The sequence below is a fragment of the Oryctolagus cuniculus genome, chromosome 13 (assembly GCF_964237555.1).
Source record: "Oryctolagus cuniculus chromosome 13, mOryCun1.1, whole genome shotgun sequence".
Lineage (NCBI taxonomy): Eukaryota > Metazoa > Chordata > Mammalia > Lagomorpha > Leporidae > Oryctolagus > Oryctolagus cuniculus.
The window spans coordinates 96462901-96486418 of record NC_091444.1 but is presented as its reverse complement, the minus strand read 5'-3'; the positions used below and the strand labels follow the sequence as shown (position 1 = coordinate 96486418).

The window sequence follows — 23518 nt, the reverse complement described above, 5'->3', positions numbered from 1 at the left end:
TGTATACTGTTAGGCTATCTACAGAGTGCTTGTAAGGCAGCATAAGAATGAATTGATTTTGGAAACTTCATTTAGCCACTGATTCCAATATTTTCAGGTCTGTGCTTTGAGTCTGTGTCTTACGGTCTACTAGGTATGTGCTACTCAATCTAGGAATCCTGTTTCCATTATCATTACCCAGGAAGTAGTGCAGAGAGTAAGTGATCAGTAAATTATAAGATGAAAAAACACTGGTGGCTAATGAAATCATTGACAGTTCTATGCAGTACTGGGGAAGTAGTCTGGCCGCCTTCTTCCCCATTGGGAAAATAGTAGAAGATGGCCCAAGTGCTTTTAAATTGTGAAAGCAAGGGTTAAGTGTAATTTGTATAAAAGACCACTTTCATTTTCATGCCACCTTTTTGAAATGTCAAAAATTTTTCAAAATACGAAATGAGTAAGAACAATTCTTGACCAGATCATATTATTTTAGTTATTGGACCGAGTGATGTCTGTTGGCAAGTCAGCTTTGCAGTTACAGCATGAATGTTGCCATGAACAATATGCAAATGAAGAAGTGTTGTGATTTCCAATAAAATTTTAATGGCAAACCAGGTAGTGAGCAGTTTGTACCAGGTGCTGGTAATTTTTTTTAATCCTTTGTTTCAGTTCCAAGTATCAGAAAATCTACACCAAGGAGTGGTAGAAAATGTAAAGAAGACACAAGATTATCTTGAACACTACATTTCAAGGTACTATGCAAACTAGCTTGAGTCATAAAGCACAGTAGCCATGGACAACAAGAAACAGGCCATACTTTTCCAATTTTAAGAATTTACACAATATTGCCTTCTGATGCTTAGTCAGAAATTATGTGTATGCTTAGATTGATGGGTGAAAATATTTTCCATGTACATTGTAGGCTTCAGTCTGAAATTTTGGAAATGAAAGATATCGTCAAATTGCATGCTGGCAGTATTGAAGAGCTGCAGAAAAATCTGATAAGACCAAGTTCAGTAAGTCAGTCTCTTAATCTCTGTCACACTGAGAAGGTGTTTCTGTATCTTTGCTAGGAGATTGGGAAAATATTTTGCCTAATAAGACAAGTCTCATTGATAAGTATGTTTTCTGTATTTATACAGATACTATTTGCTACTACCAATGCAAATCTGCTAACCCTTATAGAAGGAATGGACTTGGCCGGCGCCGCGGCTCACTAGGCTAATCCTCCGCCTAGCGGCGCCGGCACACCGGGTTCTAGTCCCGGTCGGGGCGCCGGATTCTGTCCCGGTTGCCCCTCTTCCAGGCCAGCCCTCTGCTGTGGCCAGGGAGTGCAGTGGAGGATGGCCCAGGTGCTTGGGCCCTGCACCCCATGGGAGACCAGGAAAAGCACCTGGCTCCTGGCTCCTGCCATCGGATCAGCGCGGTGCGCCGGCCGCAGCGCGCCGGCCGCGGCGGCCATTGGAGGGTGAACCAACGGCAAAGGAAGACCTTTCTCTCTGTCTCTCTCTCTCACTGTCCACTCTGCCTGTCAAAAAAAATAAATAAATAAAAAAAAATAGAAGGAATGGACTGAACTCATAAAATTGTTTAAGTAGTCAGATTGATTACATTTTAAAATTCTAATTGTGTTACATTAGAAAACAATATTTTGTTTACAGTGGATCTTTTATATCCTTTGATCATTTGATGGACATTTCCATGATTTCTACCTTTGGTCTACTGTGAGTAGTGTTGCGATGGTCATGGTTGTAGAAATGTCACATGGAGTCCCTAGTAATATTTACGGTACCTTTTGAAGTGTGAATAAAGTCAAGTGATGACATGGTATGGAATTCTGAATCTCTGGTTAAAATCTAAACTCTTCATTGGGATTTAATAATAAATTTATTTGAGAGTGTAAGTTGTATTCCTTATCCAGAATGGATACATGCTTTTTCACCACAAGGAATGTTACATCTTTGGGTTCTTAAAAGCAAATAGGTGTCATTGGTTATCTAGAAATGACTACTCTGGCGTTATGGCCTTACAGAGTTTCATAATGCTCTGAACACTGCAGGTTCAGAAACGAACTTTTACCTGTTAGTCTACGTTCATCAGCCTTTATAAGGACTTAGTTCAGTCTCTTAAAAGATAGATGTGTAATCCAGGATTCCAACTGATGGATAGCGAATACCATATAAAAATTTATCAAGTAAAACAGGATTACCCTGTCTTTCATGTCCTTCTTCATAAAAATTACTCTCACAAGATTACATGTAAACACTTATATGGAAGAAGAGATTGTGGATTTTACCAATTAGTTTCTTTAAGTGACAATAGAGTGCTGTTGCATGATGCAGGTATTTATATCTACAGAACAAGAACATTTGTGTTGACCATTTTCGTGAATTAGGAAACATTGAAACATTCTTTTACTCTAGACTTCCAGTAAATTAGTTCAAACTATGTCCATGACAGGGTGTTGATGGATTTTTGTGGATAAGAATGCCAGATGTCCCTTTACCTTAATTGTCATACTGAAATATGAGAAGGAATTCAACATTCAAAACTTTGTTGCAGTGCCAAATAGCTATGGAGTTTGTTAAAGATGAAGGATTTCTTATAAATTCTTGGAGGAATTAGTTAGGAATATGTCATAGAATTATTTGTCAGTTGGAAATCTTGGTATCAAATGTTTAATAAGAGTTGGTTCTACCCACTCAATCAGTAGCCACTAAAGTTTTCCAGAATGCTCTCATTAAATGATTTTTCTAACCAGAGAATTAGGACTGTGTTACTTCGACTCTTTGTATTTCTAAAAGGACATATCGAGAAATGACTACTCCAGCACTGTCTTACACAGTGACAGAGCATTCTAAGCACTGCTGGTTCACAAACAGACTTTTCTCTGGTAGTCTGTGTTCATCAATCTGTATAAAAACTTAGTTCAGTTTCGCAAAATATTGAAATATGATCCATGGATTCCAATTTATAGGTGGATAATGAATACTGTATAACTATGTACAAGAGAAACAGGGTTATCATTCATGTCTTTATGTCATAAAAATTGTGATCACAAGACTGCATGTAAACACTGATAACTGAGCAATGAGGTCACTGATTTTACTAATTAGTTTCCTTAAGTGACGATGAATAGATGGCAGTTAAATTATACAGATCCTGTTATCTGGAGATGAAGAACATTTATATTGACTGCTCATGTTCACAAATTAGGAAACACTGAAAGATTATTTTTTTCTAGATCTATAAAAATTAGTTCAAAATAGATGACATGACAGTATGTTGATAATGGGTCTTTTGTAGATAAGAATGCCAAGAGATGTCTACTTTATTACCATACAAAAATATGTTAAGGAGTTCAACATTCAAAGTTAGATGCAGTACCCAATAAGTTGAGTTTGTTCAAATAATGAAAAAATTCTTCTAAATTCTTGGAAAAATTAGTAATTTATCATGGAAAGAAAGAAATATTATCATTTTAAAATTTATTCCAGGAATCAACTGTTTAATAAGTTTCTTACCCACTCAATCAGTGACCCCTAAAGTTTTCCAGAATGTTCTCATTTCATGTATTCTCTACCAGAGAGTTAGGATATTATTTCATGGACACCATTTTGTAGTAAAAAGTATGAATTGGGAACTATTCATAGCTCTGCATGACTCCAATTGATATAGTTGAATGTACATCTGACAGAACTTCAGAAGACTGCCTTAGGATCATAGCTGTATGCAAGAGAGAAGTATTCAAAAGAAAGCAGAGACAGACTATAATCTGAAAGTTTTGCAGTAGAAAAGAAAAGCAAAATGTTTATGCTGGCCAAATTCATAACACTGAGAGTGGTCCCAAATCAGAAAATAACACTATCCTCAAAGACATGGACATAAGAATCAGCATAGAATATAGAGGATTAGCTGTCTACAATAGTGATCCACATTAAAGAAGTATTTATGAGCATGTATAAGAATAGGGAGGGAGCACACTGATAGTCTGGGAAAAGATAGTTTAATAAAAGTGGAGATACTGTAGTTTCATGGAAGAGTTAGGGAAAAAACTGCAAAGGAAACTCTTCCGGAACTAGTGGGACATGGTGGACCTATGTGGAGGGCACGGGCACCCACGGCTCGGGACCCCAGCCACTGAGTCTCGGCAACAGCGCTGGAAAGGGAGGTGAGGTGAAACCTCAGTAGCCAGAGACATTGGCGGGAAAGCAGCAGGAAGAGCCTAGAGGGAACGAGGCTTGAAGCCCCATGGGGGAAGTTCACCAGGCTAACTAGAGGAGAGAAAAAAATAAATAAAAGGGACTGGTATGGACACGATTCTTTCTCTCCACTCACCTTACAAAGGTGAGCAAGTCAAAGAGCAGGCGCCATTTTGGATATACATAAAAGCTGTGCCACCTTAGGGCTGCGCCCGCCCTCAGCCAGGCAAAAAACTTGACTCTGGTGGGGGGAAATAACAGGAAGTTAAGACCTAGTGAATGTGTGGAGCTTATGAACTGGCACTGTGAAAAAAAAAACAGGGTGTGTGAGAAAACAGAATGCCTGAGATGTGAGTACTCAGTGGGAGACGCCACAAACTCAGTAACCTTGGCAACCCGGTGGGAGATTGCAAGGGAATCTGAACTTACACTGAGGACTGCACAGATCCTTTGTGTGGTCCTTGGGACAGAGCAGATGAATATTATACCCACAAGGGCTAGTGCTCACTGATTGCCTTCAAGAATAGCTCAGCTGTGCATAATTACTTCCCTTCTGAATGAGAGAGAGAGAGAGAGAGAGAGAGAGAGAGAGAGAAGATTTACCACGCCAAACCTGGGTGTGTCCACCTTTGGCACACCCTTAAACCTTAAGAACTGAACAGAGCTCTCTGGCCACACCCATCACAAACCTCTAAAGATCCACCAAAATCAGACAGTCCACTTAATCTAGAGTCATAGTATAATGAGAAAAGCCACCACAGGGATGGGAGAGGGAGCAGGAGATGGGATGGTTGCGGGTGGAAGGGTGATTATGGGGCGGGGGGAAGCCGCTATAATCCGTAATTTCTTTTACACTGCCATAAATGTTGAATAGTGATACATGTATTGTTGTGCCTGAGCGAGTGCTGACAGAGGAGCGCCACACACTGAAAAAGTTTTTAAAGTCCTTTATTGCCAGCGGCCGAGAGTGGGTTCATGCCCCAGAGAACTCTCAACCCCGAGGCCCAAAGTTACAGGGTTTATAAAGGCAAAAACCGCAAAATCGGGAGGGGGAATACATGGTTGCTAAGATCAAAAGAGAGTACATAGTTACTGGGGTCAAGATAACCTAAGACCTAAGTGAAATTAATATCCATTATAATCTTGACAATACCAGTTACAATCTTAACAATTATCAATTATGATCTTGACATTAACCCAATTATTAGTTTTAATTATATATAAGACATAGACAAATCCCATCTTTATCATTTACCCAGGTGCAACCTTTCTACTTTCAAGCTTGAGCAATCATGCTAGGGGGTTTCTGTGCTCTGCCAAGGGTGATGTAGTGCACTGCTATTGTCCGACTATTTGAGATCATAGTTTCAGACCAGAGTTTCACGGTGGGGGGGTGGGGTGCTTTACCAGAATGGAGTCTCAAGTGCTCCAAAATGGAGTCCCTAGTGTCAAGGTGCTACTTCAGTATGATTCTGAATTTCAACTATAATCCTAACTCTTCAGTGAATACTTGAGGATGAATTATTTTGATACTGTGAATTTTATTCCTAATCAAGAATGGATACGAAATTATTGTGGGAGATTTATTTTCACCATGGAATATACTTCCTCTGGATTTTTAAAAGGAAATAGTTGTAAGAGAAAAGATAAAAATGACTACTATGCGGCCAGCTCAGTAGGCTAATCCTCCACCTGCGGCGCCAACACACCAGATTCTAGTCCCCGTCGGGGTGCCGGATTCTGTCCCGGTTGTCCTTCTTCCAGGCCAGCTCTCTGCTGTGGCCTGGGAGTGCAGTGGAGGATGGCCCAAGTACTTGGGCCCTGCACCCGCATGGGAGACCAGGATAAGCACCTGGCTCCTGCCATCAGATCAGCGTGGTGCACCGGCCGCAGCGACCGGCTGCGATGGCCATTGGAGGGTGAAGCAGTGGCAAAGGAAGACCTTTCTCTCTGTCTCTCTCTCACTGTCCACTTTGCTTGTCAAAAAAAATTAAAAAATTAAAAAAAATACAAAAAAAGTGACTACTATCACATGGCTTTGCAGAGTGACATAGTGCTACCACGACTGCATGTATAAAAACAAGCTTTTTCCCTACTGTGATCATCAACCTTTACACAGGCGTACTTTATTCAGTTCATATCAGTGTGCAATGGCTATTAAGCTTGTTCATAATTCTTGAGGTATTTTCTGTAAATTCTTGTAGCAATGACTTAGGAATATGGCATAGAATTATTAGTCACTTTCAAGGGTACCCTTCTGTCAAAAGTATAATAATCGATGGCATTTGACCAACTCAATAGCAACTAATTTTCCAGAAGGTTCTCATCTCACAAATGGAGGTTCTCATCTACCAGAGAGTACTTGGGTTGATATATTTTATGGACACAACTTGGAAGAGAAGAATTGGATTGGGAAATAGAGATATCTGACTCAGGCCTCCAAGTAATATAGTTAGGTTTATGTCTGAAGAGAACCTCAACAGACTGCTAAAGTTGTATCTATGGCAGAGGGGATTCCAACGAAAATGGAAGTGACCCATAATTTGATGCCTGTGAAAAGTCTTGCATTAGAAAAGAATTTCAACATGAAGTATGCTGGTCAATATCCTAACATATCTAGTATCAATATTAGAAAACAACACTAGGATCAAAGACACACCCTTTAGAATCATTAGCAAATGTACTAGACTAGTTGTCTGCAAAGGTAATCCCCATCAGGTAACGGTTTGTGTGGGTGTAGTTGAAGATTTAACCTATGAGAAATGAAAGAGAAGTAAGAAATGGCCTGAGCGATGAAGTGAGGCCTAGGAGTATAGATTAAGCAACTTCAGGTGAAGCATTGAGACTTAAGGAGCTTTTGAGACAGACTTAGAAATGGAATACGAAGAGTGGTTGAGTAGAATCCAGCAGTCACTGCATTTAGAAGTGAAGTGGGCTTATGGGAGCCAAGAGAAAGGTCTAATCACTAATTGCTACTGCTGCTGTGGATGAAAGCAGTGGAAGCACTAAACAAAGCATCCTGGATATGTCTCAAAAATATTGCATTGAATTATACCCTTGGAAAACATATTTAGGGCCAGGGAGTTGCACAGTCATCTATGTGACCCCACAATTATCTGTGTATCACATAGGGCAGTACAGAAAAAAAACGCAGAAGAATCAAATATGGTAAATACTTGTATTTTATAGAAAAGGTAAACTTTGTTTAAAGTTAGGTCATTAATGTCAAAGGAAAAAAAAAGAAGCTTCTAAACACGGTTAAGAAATGATCTTGTTTATCTCATCCTGAAATCAGGTGAAGATGAAATACGTAGTAAGAATCAAATGTGAATTTTTCCAAAAATCCTATTAGTAGCATATGATTTAATTAAACCTGGAATATCTTGAATATTCAAGTTTTTGGACAAACATCCCTTGCATATTCTGTAACTCTTAAGATCCTTAAGGTGATGTTGAGGCACCACCTTAAGATTTTATGAGGCCTTGACAATATGTGATGGTCTCAGTCTTTGTGTCACCTTTGGACCACATTTGCCTGGTAGCACTCTGCATTTTATTTTTTCCCAGAAACCACTCATGTAGAATTATGCAGAGATTTGGTATGTGGGGATGTCATAATTCAGATAGATACTTGAGCCCAGTAAGTTGTAGTTCCTTTATATTTGTTAGTCATCTTTTAGCTTTGCCTCTCAAATCAATTTTACTGTCAGCTGTTGTGTAACAAGAGGCCCCTTTCTTCTAGGCTTTGGAATCATTTTCTCTTTGAAGTCTTCCCTGTAAATGTCTTCAAGGGCCCTCAGGCTTCCACTCACAGTCTCTTTGGAGTCCTTTTGGTTTCCATCCTTACTCCTCCCTAGGTCCTTTAAGCTGCAACCACCCTCTAGTCTGAAGGCATCTGACATGTTTAAGTCTTTGTTTCATTTTTTATTTTCAAAATAGCAACCGCTATCTTTAGCATTGGTGTTTGTGCCAGTTTTCTATGAGTGTCTAGCAACCTACCTGAGAATCTCTTTGGGAAAGTTGTTTGGCCTAGACGTTAAGATGCTCACATCTCATATAGCAGAATCTTAGTTTGATTTCTGGCTTTGGCATCCGAGGCCAGCATTCTGCCACTACAGGCCCTGGGAGGCACAGAAGGTGTTTCAAGGTACAGCTGCATGCCACCTACGTGGGACAACTGTAATGAGTTCTGAGTTCCACTCTCCAGGCCTGGCATTGGGAGGTTTGGCTAGTGGATATAGAAGCTACCTTCTGCCACAGACTTTCTGTCCCTCTGCCATAAAAAAGATCACTTATGGGGCTGGTACTGTGGTGCAGTGGGTTAAAGCCTAAAACTGCAGCACCAGCATTCTATATGGGTGCCGGTTTGAGCCCGGGCTACTCTGCTTCCAACCCAGCTCTCTGTTAATGCTCCTTGGGAAACAGCAGAGGACAGTCCAAGTCTGTGGGTCCCTGCATCCATGTGGGAAACCTGGAAGAAGCTCCTGGCTCCTGGCTTCAGATTGACTCAGCTCCAGCTATTGCAGCCATCTGGAGAGTGAACTAGTGGATGGAAGACCTGTCTCTATATATCTCTATCTCTCTGTGTAACTCTGTTTTCCAAATAGATAAAATAAATTTAAAAAATGATTTACTCTCTCAATATATTCTTTTTTCAGAATCTACAATTTAAGCAAAGCATAAACGTCACTCAGCTGGGGATGATTTGAAGCTGGGGCTACAATCATCCAAAACTTGTTTGTCCACCTAATTGCATTAAACCGGGCTTTTGACTGCACATTTAACTGCATTTAACTTTGGAAGTCTATGTGATGATGTGCCTTGTTGCTTGGGGTCCTTTATAAATTTTACCAGAAAAATAAAAATGGAAGCTGAATCACATTCTCTGACCTAGCAAAACTCACTCAGCATCAGTGATATAGTCTTAAGTACTAGCAACCAATTATTATGGTCTGCTCATATTCAGGAGAGGGAACTTCATGGAAGAAATGCCAAAGTATTACAGACATGCTACTATAAATCTGAAACATTACTCACTTAGTAAAAGTAATTTGATAATGGCTTTATCTAAAAGAAATTCATTATTCCCAACTCAGTAGCATTGAAGTCCTATCGAGTTTTTGTTGTTGCTGCTCTGTGTGCTCTATTTTGTAAAAAGCTTCTAAAGATGATAAAACAGTATTAGTAAGTCATTTTCATTCCCAAAACTATACACATTATGCTCCTAGTGTTTTATGCTATGAGATGTAATTGTCTCAATCCCAAGGAAAAAGTGCAATTTGGAAGATGTACAGTGTTCAATTTTAAGTTGTTAATTTGATTCTAATTATCTTGTACAATATTATTACATTAGTAGCAACACACAACTGATTCAGTTTTAGTTATAATTGTTTACTTCAGGGGATATGGAAGTTAAATATTTTAATCTTCTTTTTCATATCTTTAAAATATTCCCTGTGTCACTTAGTCAAATTGGAGGAAATAAATATACAGATAGAAATGATTTGAAAACGTATATTTTAAATTTCCTTTAGTTGCAGACATCGGAACACACCAGAAAGAAAGCTGCTCAGGAAGAATCTGATAAAGAACTGGAGAAACCCAGGCAACTCCACGTACAAGTGGGAGAAACCTTAACCTGCAACCTGAATAAGTAAGTCAAGTCCCAGAATCACAGAAAATAACTGATGTTCATTAATTTGACTCTGAGGCATAGTTTTTAGTGAGACAGTTTCCTGAAATTAGTATGACGTGAACCTAACTAGACAAAATAATTCTACAAATTAAGGAATAATTTTGAAAAATAAATGCTCTTATTTTTTAGCACAGAAAAATGTACGTAAAAGTTAGGTGCATGTGTTTGGGGGAACATGACAACTTAAACCCACAGGGCTGCCTACTGCTACTACTCCCACTACCGCTACTGCTGCTACTTGTGGTGCTTCTGTAAGTCTTGACACAACCTGGCACTTGTTCAGTTATCTTCCCCTGACTGTGATCATTGGTAATACTTAAGGAGGGTGTCTTGAAACCAACTCTTCTTTGCAGTTTTCCTCCTCTTCTTGAGAAAGAAAGACGAATGTGGAAAGGACGGGAAGTATAACTCGCAGGCTGGTTAGCATTCTACCTCGGGCATTCTGGGGGACTATGTCTGTAGAAGACAGAAAGGGCAAGGCCCACCCCCTCTGATGCCTTCCAAACAGTGTTAGGAATGGATTGCCTCTGGAGTGGCTTTAGTTCCTTTGGTAACCAACAACTCTGTCATTCTCTCCTACAATTTGGTGCTCTCAAATGTCTCAATGTGGGAAAAGCTTATTTTTCCCTCTAGGAACTTGGTTAAATGTGTGAAATGCACAGGGTTATTGATAGCAAGTGCTTGAAAATGCCTTTGGGAGATGGTGTTTTAAATCTAAACTGATTTACTCAACAGAAATATGTCTCTTCTTTTGCAATGAAAATGGGTGCGACTGGAAAACATTAAGCTTAGTGAAATAAGCCAGTCCCAAAAAGACAAATATCCTGCTTATCTCACATGTGGTAATTTATATAGAATTCAAAAAAAAAAAAAAAGGCATAGGGAAGAAGTGAACATCTTGTCATTCAGTTGTTTTTAACTCTTTCTTTATCTTCCTGTGGAACTGTGGTCTCTCTACTTTTTACTTGTTAAATACTATGGTTGCTGGTGAATTAAGCCTGTTATTCTAGAGTGGATTAAGTTATGTTTTTGTGGGGGACAGCACTGTGGTGCAGCGGCTTAAACCCAGGGCTGCAGGGCTGGCATCCTATATGGGTGCTGATTTGAGCCCCAGCTGCTCCACTTCCAATTCAGCTCCCTGCTATTGCTCCTGGGAAAGCAGCGGAGGAAGGCCCAAGTCCTTGAGCCCCTACACCCACGTGGGAGACATGGAGGAAGCTTCTGGCTCCTGGCTTTGGATCGGCCCAGCTCTCTCCATTGGGGTTATTTGGGTAATGAACCAGCAGATGGAAGACTTCCCTCTCTGTGTCTCTACCACTCTCTGTAACTCTTTGAAATAAATAAAATGAATCTTTTGAAAAACTAAAATTTTGTTTTTGCTAAAAGTGTAAAAAAGTAATGAAGAGAGGAGATGGTTTGTGGGAGAGCAGGAAGGAGTGAAATACATTTATCTCCTTAGAATTTTGCTTATGAAATACATGACATCTGTTCTCTTTACATTAATAAAAAAGTATAAAATATTGTTATAAAATTATAAAATGTTTATATAATTATAAAATTATAAAATATTCAGCATGCACAATATGATGCTTTCACATATTTGTATATAGTTAAATGGTCATTATAAGCAAGAAAATCATCCTGTATCTTAGCTAACACAGCTACCATTTAAATATGAGTTTATCAAGTGGCATCAAGGAACTTTAAGTAGAACCTCCCAGAAAGGAGCATTACCTCATTAGCTATATATCTTTAATAACCATTTCTCTCCCTCTGCCTTTGTGTGAACCAGTTGTTTACAACCCACTAGAAATATGTTTTGTTAATTTTGAGCAATTTGAAAACATCGGTTGCATACAGTAGGTATGCCCGGACACATTTTTAGTGTTAAAATACTTTTATTAAATGGGACAGTCCATTTATGCTTACAGCCTTTTTAAAGATAAACCATTAGTAAGTGGAAAAAATGACATACTAAGCATTTGTCTTGCAATTTTCACAGGGCGCATGAGGAATTAACAGTGGTCAGAACTGAATTTCTTCAGGAGACAGAGAGGAATGAATCTTTACCCAGCACTAGTACTGTGAGGCCTGCTGTACCGTCATCCAGTGTTGGGAATGTTCATGGTGGTTTAATGTGCAAAGGAAACCATGTCCCACAAAGAAAGTTAAGAATTCCTACCTCACAGCTACAGCTTTCACGTAACCGCACACTGGACTGCTCGTACATGGTTAGATATGTTGTGTTTTTTCCTTTGGGTTTTAGATTGATGATATAATCATTTTTGATTTGGTGAAATACTGATTATGACTGAGTGATAAATGCTAATTTTCACAATTGTCTTCATCAGATAGAAAGGAAATAAGTGTATGACTTTTCACTTCATAGAATAAATGGAACCAAATGAGCACATTTTAAATTTCTTAAAAGCTGCATTTATGTTAGCTTTTAGAAACTGAATATCTTTCCCTATAACTAAAGGTATAGTTTGGAATACGTTGGCTTATTTTCCAACTGAATTTGCACTGACTGTGGTTCACGGCATTTGTTAATGTTTTGTTGCAACATCCAGGTTTTTTTGTTTATTCTTTTTTTTTAGCTTTTATTTGATAAATATAAATTTCCAAAGTACAGCTTATGGATTACAATGTCTTTTTCCCCCTCATAACTTCCCTCCCACCCACTACCCTTCCATCTCCTGCTCCCTCTCCCCTTCCATTCACATCAAGATTCATTTTCAATTCTCTTTATACACAGAAGATCAATTTAGTATATATTAAGTAAAGATTTCAACAGTTTGCACCCACACAGAAACAAAAGGTGTAAAGTACTGTTTGAGTACTAGTTATAGCATTAATTCACATTGAACAACACATTAAGGACAGAGATTCTACATGAGGAGTAAGTGCACAGTGACTCTTGTTGTTGACTTAACAAATTGACACTCTTGTTTATGGCATCAGTAATCACCCTAGGCTTTGTCATGAGTTGCCAAAGCTATGGAAGCATTTTGAGTTTGACGACTCCGATCTTATTTAGACAAGGTCATAGTCAAAGTGGAAGTTCTCTCCTCCCTTCAGAGAAAGGTACCTCCTTCTTTGATGGCCCATTCTTTCCAGTGGGATCTCACTCGCAGAGATTTATTTTATTTTATTTTATTTTTGCCAGAGTGTCTTGGGTTTCCATGCCTAAAATACTCTCATGGGCTCTTCAGCCAGATCCAAATGCCTTAAGGGCTGATTCTGAGGCCAGAGTGCTGTTTAGGACATCTGCACTTCTATGAGTCTGCTGTGTATCCTGCTTCCCATGTTGAATCGTTCTCTCCCTTCTTAATTCTATCAGTTAATATTAGCAGACACTAGTCTTCTTTATGTGATCTTTTTGACTCTTAGACCTATCATTCAATTTTTCTACCTCTTGAATTAGAAATGTGATCCAAACATTTCATCACAAATGGATGCTTTTTAAAGAAATCCAGTATAAGTGCTTTTTTGTGAAGTATGTAAACCTGTAATAATAAAAAGATTAACTTTTTAAGTTTTTTGCAGTTTCTTCCATTAAAAAGGAAAATCCTCATTTGCTAATAATGCATCACCATGCTAATGCTTGTAAAATATTTCTATAGCTGAGAAATGGCTCATCAGTTTTGTGACTTAAATCAAGATTTTGTTTCCATTTTAGAAATGAAATTCTAGTATTTCTATCTTGTTATTGCTTGAATGATTGATAATGTATATGGCAATGAATCATATCTTGAAATAACAATTACCACCAAACTGAATTGACTATTTTCTTCCCACCAAGAATTCTGTACAAAGCTTCACAGTCCCATCTCAAATGAAATTAATTATTTTTATGTCGCTAGGCTTGATTCCAATGAAAAAGATGGCTTTAAATTATACACTTCTCCTATTAAAGGGGCATGCTCTTGGTCCTCTTTTTCTTACACCCTTGCCAATGATTTAAAGGCAAGCAGCACATCATTTTTTTAGAAAAAAAATTATTTAACAAATGTAAATTTTGAAACTACAACTTTTGGATTATAGCAGTTTTCCCCCCCATAACCACCCTCCCACCTGCAAACCATCCCATCTCCTACTCCCTCTCCCATCCCATTCTTCATTAAGATTCATTTTTAATTATCTTTATATACAGAAGATCAACTTAGTATAAGTAAAGATTTCAACAGATTCACCCACACAGATGCACAAAGAATAAAGAACTGTTTGAAGAATATTTTTACCATTAATTCTCATAGTATAACACATTAAAGACAGGGATGCTACATAAGTAAGTGCACAGTGACTCCTGTGTATCAGGAGTATATCAGGAGATAGAAGACCTCTCTGTCTCTCTAAGTCTTTTAAATAAGTCTTTTAAAGTTTTTAAGTCTTTTAAATAAAAAATGTTAAAAAATTTGTATCCTAGGTTTCACCGGATGATGCAGGATGTTGTTGCATGAATTCCAAAATTGAAATCCAGAATTTGAAGAAGGAATTAAGTGACCTCAGGAGACAAGTATGTTGAAATTAAATGTGTCAATAGAAATACTAAAGTTGATTATATATTGTAAGTTTTTGGATACAGTTTCACAAAACATAACATTTTCTATGTTCATTTTAATTAATTTAGTACTATTCTATTTTAATAAAGCATTTAAACTCTCACTTTGCTATTTCCCTTAAAGTTAAATTTAAAAATTTAAAATATTATTTGCCCTTAAGAACTTGAAAATTATGCATTATTCCTCTTGAGCTGGCATATTTTATTTCCTTTGAAACAGTATTTATAGTGATACTTCTTACTGTCATGGTGAAGAAAGCCAGGTTTAATAAGAGTCTTGAGAGTGTTTAAGGAAATGCTGCAGAGACTTTTCATTGCTTATTTTCACTCTTGTGAATGGATACAGAGCTTATGTGTATTTATTTCATAGATTTAATAACTTGTACAGAAAGGCCATTATACTCTGCTCCAAAATATTTTCAGCTACTATAAGATCTATCTCAAATATAGACACTTGCTTCATTTTCCTTTAACTTCTTCATATAACAAAAGGATAGACCTATTCAAATCAACTGTGGTGTACACTCATGAGAATTAAAATTATCTGGATGATGACACTGGACTTTAGTGCATCAATTTATCGAGATAGAAAGGGGCTTACTAACATTCAAGTCTAATGTATACTCTGAAAAAAATGTCGGGCCAGCATTATGATGCAACAGGTTAAGCCATGGCTAGTCACTCCAGCATCCCATGTTGGAGTGCCCATTTGCTCAGCTTCCTTCTTTTTTTTTTTTTTTTGACAGGCAGAGTGGACAGTGAGAGAGAGAGACAGAGAGAAAGGTCTTCCTTTGCCGTTGGTTCACCCTCCAATGGCCACCGCGGCCGGTGTGCTGTGGCCGGTGCACCGCACTGATCTGAAGCCAGGAGCCAGGTGCTTCTCCTGGTCTCCCATGCAGATGCAGGGCCCAAGCACTTGGGCCATCCTCCACTGCACTCCCTGGCCACAGCAGAGAGCTGGCCTGGAAGAGGGGCAACCGGGACAGAATCCGGCGCCCCGACCGGGACTAGAACCCGGTGTACTGGCGCCGCAAGGCGGAGGATTAGCCTAGTGAGCCGTGGCGCCGGCCTCAGCTTCCCTCTAATCTACCTAGGAAGGCAGCAGATGATGGCTCCAGTGCTACCCATTTGGGAGACCTGGATGGAGTTTGTGACTCCTGGGTTCAATCTGGTCCAGCCCTGCCCGTCACAACCATGTTGGGAGTGAACGAGCAGATGGAAGATCTGTTTTCCCTTTCACTTTTTTGTTCTGCATTTTAGGTGCATTTATTTTAAAAACACATTGGTTTAAAAAGTTTTACACCAAAATAACTTCTCTCTTAAACTCATTTTCCCATACAGTTATTACAGCACCCTCAAATATTTCACATACAATAAATTTCACATGTTTAAACTAATAAAATTCAATGTCCGATACTGTATTCCCAGCATTGTATGACCATTACCACTGTAAACTTAGGCATATTTTTCACCATCAAAATAAGCCTTGTATAAGTTATCAATAACCACTTCAGTCCCTCTGTCTTCTCTAGTCCTAGGCAATCACTTTCTTCAGGTCTCTACAGATTTACCTGTTCTTGACAGTTCTTATAGATAGGGTGCTACAGTATATTTTTCTTGGTAACTGGCTTCTAGCAGGTAGCATAATAATTTCACAGTTGATTCATGTTGTGGCATGTATCAGAACTTCTTTCTATTTATTGTCAAATAATTTTTATTTTTTTAATTTATTTATTTGAGAGGTAGAGTTACAGACAGTGAGAAGGAGAGACAAAGATCTTCCTTCTGTTGCTTCATTCCCCATATTACATTCAACAGGAATGTATACATGAACAGAAGGAGGTGAATTGAAACATGTCATGATATTTTTCAAAGTACAGATTACACTCTAATAAACTCATTGTTAAATTGAAAATATCCTCAGTGAAAAATGCACTTAATACACCTAGTCTTGCCAACATCCTCGCTTGTGATTGTGGTTGACTGGGAGCTGTTTAACTGCTGCTGTTCAGTGTCATGGGAGAGCAGTGTCTGCATATTCCCAACTTGGGAAATGCTCCAAATTCAGAGGGTGTGTCCTAGAGAATGTGTATCACTTGTGCACAGTCATAAACATGAAAAATCAGAAGTCAGACTATCACAAGTCTGTTATAGACTGAGTGTACCTTGGAATTAAATGTTCCAACTATGATTTAACAATAAAATTATAAAGTAGTGACAAAAATATCTTATTAGGTAGAGGTGAAACATTTTCAGTAGCAACTGGCTGACACCCTCAAAGATAATATCAGAGATATTACTGGAGCTCATAGTTCATTATTACCCTCTGTAAAAAGATGAGACAAAGGATGTAAGAACAAATGAAGTAAAATCAAAGATAAGCCCATAAGATATTCAACATGTGGAAGAGAAATTCTGTAGCTGGATAAAGAATGTAACTTTTTATATGTGAATTTCAGTAAATACAGCTTTTTAAAATTTTCTGTATCATTGCAGTACACTTTTGTCATTACAGTGAATTTATTTCTTAAATTTCTGACATTCACTTGGCCCTTCTTGTAATTTCACTCTTTTTAAAATAATGCCCCTAGGAAAATTGAGGATTGCATAGCATTTCTCATGGAAGTTGAGAGACATTTTGTTGTGTTAACAATATTGTAATATTATATTCCTATGGCTATGTGGAAACAAAACCTATTAAATCACAGAATAAAATGTAATGAAATGCTCCAAAAATTTTCTATTTTTTGAATGTATACCTAGCCTATGTATCTTTATTTCATATATTTCAGAATAAATTCTATAGAACAAATTCTATAGAAACTCCATTATACTCTTAGACAAAATTCATATGTTTTGATTAATTTACAATCTATTGGAAAAATTTGTCATACATGTTAGGCTATTCATGTATTCATATACAGATGTAAATACATATGAACTAGAGAATTGTCTAGATCTTGCCACTATACTTTTTAAAATCAATGTGTTGAGATACAAGGGAGCTTCCTAAATGTACACTATGAAAAATATGCATTGGTTTAAAAAAGTTGCATGAAAATGAACTTATCTGTTAAGTCCATTATTTCCACAAACCTTTTAATGTAACCTCATATATTTTAAATAAGTTCATCCATTTAATTTAATAAAATTCACTGACCCTTAGGATATTTCCCAGAGCCATATGACCATCACAACTATCAACTTTAGCACATACTTAGCAACCTAAAAAGAAACCTTATACCAGTTACCCATCGCCAATCAACTCCTCTATCTTCCCTAGTCCTGGGCAATCAAATTTTTCTCAGGTCTCCAAGGAGACATTTCATATAAATAGGGTCCTACAGTATGTAGTTCTTTATGACTGGCTTCTTGTATTTAGGTATTTTCTGGGTTCGCCATGTTGTAGCTTGTGTTAGTACTTTTTTATTGTCAAATATTCTTGTATTATATAGTGCAATACTATTCTGTTGTATAAATTACCCAATTCATCAGTGGATTAACATTTAGGTGGTTTCTACTTTTTGACTATTATTAATGCTGCTTTGAGCATTCATTTGCGAGTAATTTTGTGAGAATTAGTGTTTTCCTCCTTGCCATTGGATTCTATCCATCTCTGGCTTAACTGTACCTGTTTGCCATCTCTCCACTTTTCTTTGTGCTGTCCACTCTTCCTTTTAGTTCCTGTTCATCTAACCTTGTTTATGCAGATCGAGGCCCAAATTTCCCTTTTTTTCAGTAAGCTTTTCATTCTGTGACATTTTTATCTCTTATAGGCATAACTGTTTTCAGTACTTGTCAGCTACTTTGTGCATAGCAATGTAACCCTTAGTTTTACATAGCATTTTGTTTTTTCATAGGAGATAATCTTCTCTAAATAGAAATGTAACTCAGAGGAAAATATCTGATATGCATGTCACTTTTCCTCGTATATATTGAAGATAGTTTAGAAGACATTAAAATAAACACTATATGCTGTATTAAAATGTATTTGTGAGATTTTGGCATATATTTTTCATATAAGTATTAGAAAATGCAATGTAAAGTCATTACTGTATTCATAGTACATTTTGTATATCTCTTTATCCATTGATAGATATTCTAGTTATCTCTATCCTTTTGGGTACTCCAAATATATGTTATCTGAAAACTGGTGTGTGGCTATCTTTTGGTGTCCTTGCTTATATTGTTAATGTCTTTTACACTGCCATGAAAGTTGATTAACGATGCATGTATGATTCTGAATTCCAACTGTAATCCTAACTCTTCAGTGAGCCCTTGAGAATGAGTTATTTTGAGACTATAAGTTTAATTCCTCATCAAGAATGGATACTAAATTATTGTGGAAGCTTTATTTTCACCATGGAATATACTTCCTCTGGATTTTTGTTTTTTATTTTTTTATTTTTTGATAGAGTGGACAGTGAGAGAGAGAGAGACATAGAGAAAGGTCTTCCTTTGCCGTTGGTTCACCATCCAATGGCCGCCGCGGCCAGCGCGCTGTGGCCAGCGCACCGCGCTGATCTGATGGCAGGAGCCAGGTGCTTCTCCTGATCTCCCATGGGGTGCAGGGCCCAAGTACTTGGGCCATCCTCCACTGCACTCCCGGGCCACAGCAGAGAGCTGGCCTGGAAGAGGAGCAACCGGGGCAGAATCCGGTGCCCCGACTGGGACTAGAACCCGGTGTGCTGGCTCCGCAAGGCGCAGGATTAGCCTAGTGAGCCACGGCGCCGGCCTCCTCTGGATTTTTAAAAGGAAATAGTTGTAAGAGAAAAGATAAACATGACTACTATGACATGGTTTTGCAGAGTGACATAGTGCTACCACGACTGCATGTATAAAAACAAGCTTTTCCCCTACTGTGCTCATCAACCTTTACACAGGCTTACTTTATTCAGTTCATATCAGTGTGCAATGGCTATTAAGCTTGTTCATAATTCTTGAGGTATTTTCTGTAAATTCTTGTAGCAATGACTTAGGAATATGGCATAGAATTATTAGTCACTTTCAAGGGTACCCTCTCTGTCAAAAGTATAATAATCGATGGCATTTGACCAACTCAATAGCAACTAATTTTCCAGAAGGTTCTCATCTCACAAATGGAGGTTCTCATCTACCAGAGAGTACTTGGGTTGATATATTTTATGGACACAACTTGGAAGAGAAGAATTGGATTGGGAAATAGAGATATCTGACTCAGGCCTCCAAGTAATATAGTTAGGTTTATGTCTGAAGAGAACCTCAACAGACTGCTAAAGTTGTATCTATGGCAGAGGGGATTCCAACGAAAATGGAAGTGACCCATAATTTGATGCCTGTGAAAAGTCTTGCATTAGAAAAGAATTTCAACATGAAGTATGCTGGTCAACATCCTAACACATCTAGTATCAATATTAGAAAACAACACTAGGATCAAAGACACACCCTTTAGAATCATTAGCAAATGTACTAGACTAGTAGTCTACAAAGGTAATCCCCATCAGGTAACGGTTTGTGTGGGTGTAGTTGAAGATTTAACCTATGAGAAATGAAAGAGAAATAAGAAATGGCCTGAGCGATGAAGTGAGGCCTAGGAGTATAGATTAAGCAACTTCAGGTGAAGCATTGAGACTTAAGGAGCTTTTGAGACAGACTTAGAAATGGAATACGAAGAGTGGTTGAGTAGAATCCAGCAGTCACTGCATTTAGAAGTGAAGTGGGCTTATAGGAGCCAAGAGAAAGGTCTAATCACTAATTGCTACTGCTGCTGTGGATGAAAGCAGTGGAAGCACTAAACAAAGCATCCTGGATATGTCTCAAAAATATTGCATTGAATTGTACCCTTGGAAAACATATTTAGGGCCAGGGAGTTGCACAGTCATCTGTGTGACCCCACAATTATCTGTGTATCACATAGGACAGTACAGAAAAAAAACGCACAAGAATCAAATATGGTAAATACTTGTATTTTATAGAAAAGGTAAACTTTGTTTAAAGTTAGGTCATTAATGTCAAAGGAAAAAAAAAGAAACTTCTAAACACGGTTAAGAAATGATCTTGTTTATCTCATCCTGAAATCAGGTGAAGATGAAATATGTAGTAAGAATCAAATGTGAATTTTTCCAAAAATCCTATTAGTAGCATATGATTTAATTAAACCTGGAATATCTTGAATATTCAAGTTTTTGGACAAAAGTTTCTAGGGAATCTTTAGAAAGTAAAATATAACCACTCTTTCAAAAATAGCTGTTTACGGGCCAGCTACATTGCACAGTAATTAATCCTCTGCGTGCGGCACTGGCATCCCATATGGGTGCTGGTTCTAGTCCTGGCTGCCCCTCTTCCAATCCAACTCTCTGCTATAGCCTGGGAAAGCAGCAGAAGATGGCCCACGTGCTTCTGCCTCTGCATGCACATGGGAGACCAGGAAGAAGCACCTGGCTCCTGGCTTTGGATTGGCACAGCTCTGGTCATTGTGGCCATATGGGGAGTGAACCAATGGAAGGCCTTTCTCTCTTGTCTCTCCCTCTCACTGTCTGTAACTCTACCTCTCAATTAAATAAAATAATCTTTAAAAATTTTTTAAAAAATAAAAAATTGCTGTTAAAAATAATTCATTAACAGTATTTGGGTTTTTTGAACTCTGTATTTGTTTTTCATTTTTACTAGAAAGACAGAAAGAGAGGGATAAGGTGAGGATGAGAGAGGGGGTGAGAAAGAGATCTTTCATTTATGGGTCCACTACTGAAATACCTACAGTAGCCTAGAGCTGGAGCCCAGAATTCAATCCAGTTCTACCATGTAGGTGCAGGATCCAAGTACTTGAGACATCATTTGCTGTTTCACTGAGTGTTCATTAGCAGGAATCTAGATTAGAATCCAAGTTGGCCAAACTTCATGCAGACATTCTGATTTGGGTTGCAGAAATCTCTAGTAGCATCATAGCCACCGTACCTCTATCTTTAATGAATGAATTTTGATAATTTGAAATCCACAAAAGATAGTGTTGAAAGTGTAAGTCAACCTGAACTCTTTTTTGGGAAGTCATTATTTTTGAAATCTGATTATCATCAGATTTTATAGAATATTACTCATTAACTCACGGGGAATAATACTTTTAGAAAGAAGCCTACATTTTAAAAAATAATTTTCACATTTTCTTAAGTCTAAAGATGAACAGCAACACATAATGCTGCTTGCTGAGTTAAATCAAGCTCTGCAGGACAAATTGGACGAAGAGATGAAGAAAAATGGTGATTTAGGAGACAAGATAACTCAGTAAGATTTTAGTATTTCAGGTTATATCGATTATTCTTTAATTAACTTATCTATAGTTTGACTATATTAAAGCCTAAATACACATTTTCTTATGTTTTCATAATTGAACTGTACCCTGCAAAAGTTTACTTCTGAAACTCACAGAACCATCTGAAACCTTTTATATTTTTTGAATCCCAAAATGTAACATTTTTTGTTTCATGATTTCATAAACAGTAATAACAATGCCCTGGCACATAACGTCAACTGAATTCTTCTTAATGTATCTTCAGCTTCTTTTTCTGGAGATACATTTGCTGTCTTTGATAATGTTTCCATTTTTGGTAACAATCTTCTCTTAAACATCCAAATATTCAAATATTTAAAATATATCAGCATCATTCTTTCATAAAATTAAAATTTATATTTTTAGCTATAAAATATTTCATGAGATGTGCTAATTTTCTTTGTGTATTCCTCCAGTATATACTGTACATATACAGTATATATACTGTATATACTGTATGCATTTAACTGTTTTAAATATATATGTGTACCTATTGCATGTATATGCACATATATACATATTATATTTGATACATAAAAATGTATGATCTCTTCCAGGCCAGCTCTCTGCTGTGGTCCAGGAGTGCAGTGGAGGAAGGCCCAAGTGCTTGGGCCCTGCACCCCATGGGAGACGAGGAGAAGCACCTGGCTCCTGCCTTCGGATCAGCACGGTGCGCCGGCCGCAGTGCACCAGCCGCAGCGGCCATTGGATGGTGAACCAACGGTAAAGGAAGACCTTTCTCTCTGTCTCTCTCTCTCACTTTCACTCTGCCTGTCAAAAAAAAAAGAGAAAACAAACTTCCAAGGTCAGAGGAGTCCTTTAATTCTTACCTCTCTCTATTTTTATTGCAAACTAGAAACTACTGGATTTTCTAATACAACCCTCTGGAAAAATGGAGCCTCCTGTGATTTTATTGGAGTTCATCCTATTAGACAATAAATATTCAGAAATACTGCCTTTTGAAAATTTGATTTTACCTGAGACAAAGAAGTTAGGGGAGAGAGAGTGTGTGAGTGAAAGCAAGATAAAGAGCACACAAAACATTCCCATTCACTGGTTTACTCCTAAAATAACCAGATCTCATGTGAGGCCAAAGCTAAGAGCTGGGAACTGAAGCCAGGGGTCCCATGTGATTTATAGGAACCCAATTATTTGAGCCATCCCTGCTTCCTTCCAGTGCCTACATTGGCAGAATGGTAGACTCAGGAGCAATAGGCAAGTAAAAAACAAAAGCACTCTGATGCCCAGTCCCACGAATCTTTTTGACATAATCTCTTCACCTTGGGCTTCCAGAAGAGCCAGAATAGGACAGTATTGTGAATGTTCTTTAACTCCTAAGACCCATACGGTGATTTGAGGCACCACCTAAAGTTTTTCTGAAGTTTTATTGTCCATTGTACAGTCATCATCTTTGCTTCATCTCTGGATCCTGTTTGCCTAGAAGCACTCTGGATTTGATTTTATTCCAGAAACCACCTTTTATTTTATTTTATTTTTTTTACAATTGCATGGTGATTTGTTATGTGGAGATGCTATAATTCACATATATGGATTTAGATACTTGAACCCAATAAGTCATAGCTTCTTTAAATTTGGTAGTCTTCCTTTAGTTTCTCTCTCACATCAGTTTTACCTTCAGCTTCCTGAAGAATGGGGCCCTTGTCTTCCAGGTCTTGGTATCCTTTCTTGACAGTTCCTTCAAAACCTCAAGTTTCCACACAGTCTCTTTGATGTCCTTTTGGTGTTCATTCTTCCTCTTTTGTAGGCCCTTTCAG

General features: G+C 37.9%; 1 protein-coding gene across 50 annotated transcripts in view; it reads left to right on the top strand.

Moving 5' to 3' along the window:
* Positions 1–23518, top strand: part of LOC127483472 (ankyrin repeat domain-containing protein 26) — a 225911-nt gene that overhangs the window by 187318 nt on the left and 15075 nt on the right. For 49 of the 50 annotated variants that reach the window (XR_011381699.1, XM_070055993.1, XM_070055991.1 and 46 more), the window contains 7 exons: positions 649–731; positions 902–995; positions 9716–9834; positions 11879–12107; positions 14306–14395; positions 21585–21697; positions 22301–22466. Coding sequence is in view for 49 of the 50 variants with exons in the window: in XM_070055993.1 (XP_069912094.1) it covers positions 649–731; positions 902–995; positions 9716–9834; positions 11879–12107; positions 14306–14395; positions 21585–21697; positions 22301–22466 (894 nt within the window). In the remaining variant the exon portion in view is untranslated. The remainder of the gene's footprint in view (positions 1–648; positions 732–901; positions 996–9715; positions 9835–11878; positions 12108–14305; positions 14396–21584; positions 21698–22300; positions 22467–23518) is intronic. The other variant, XM_070055996.1, reaches the window with a different exon arrangement.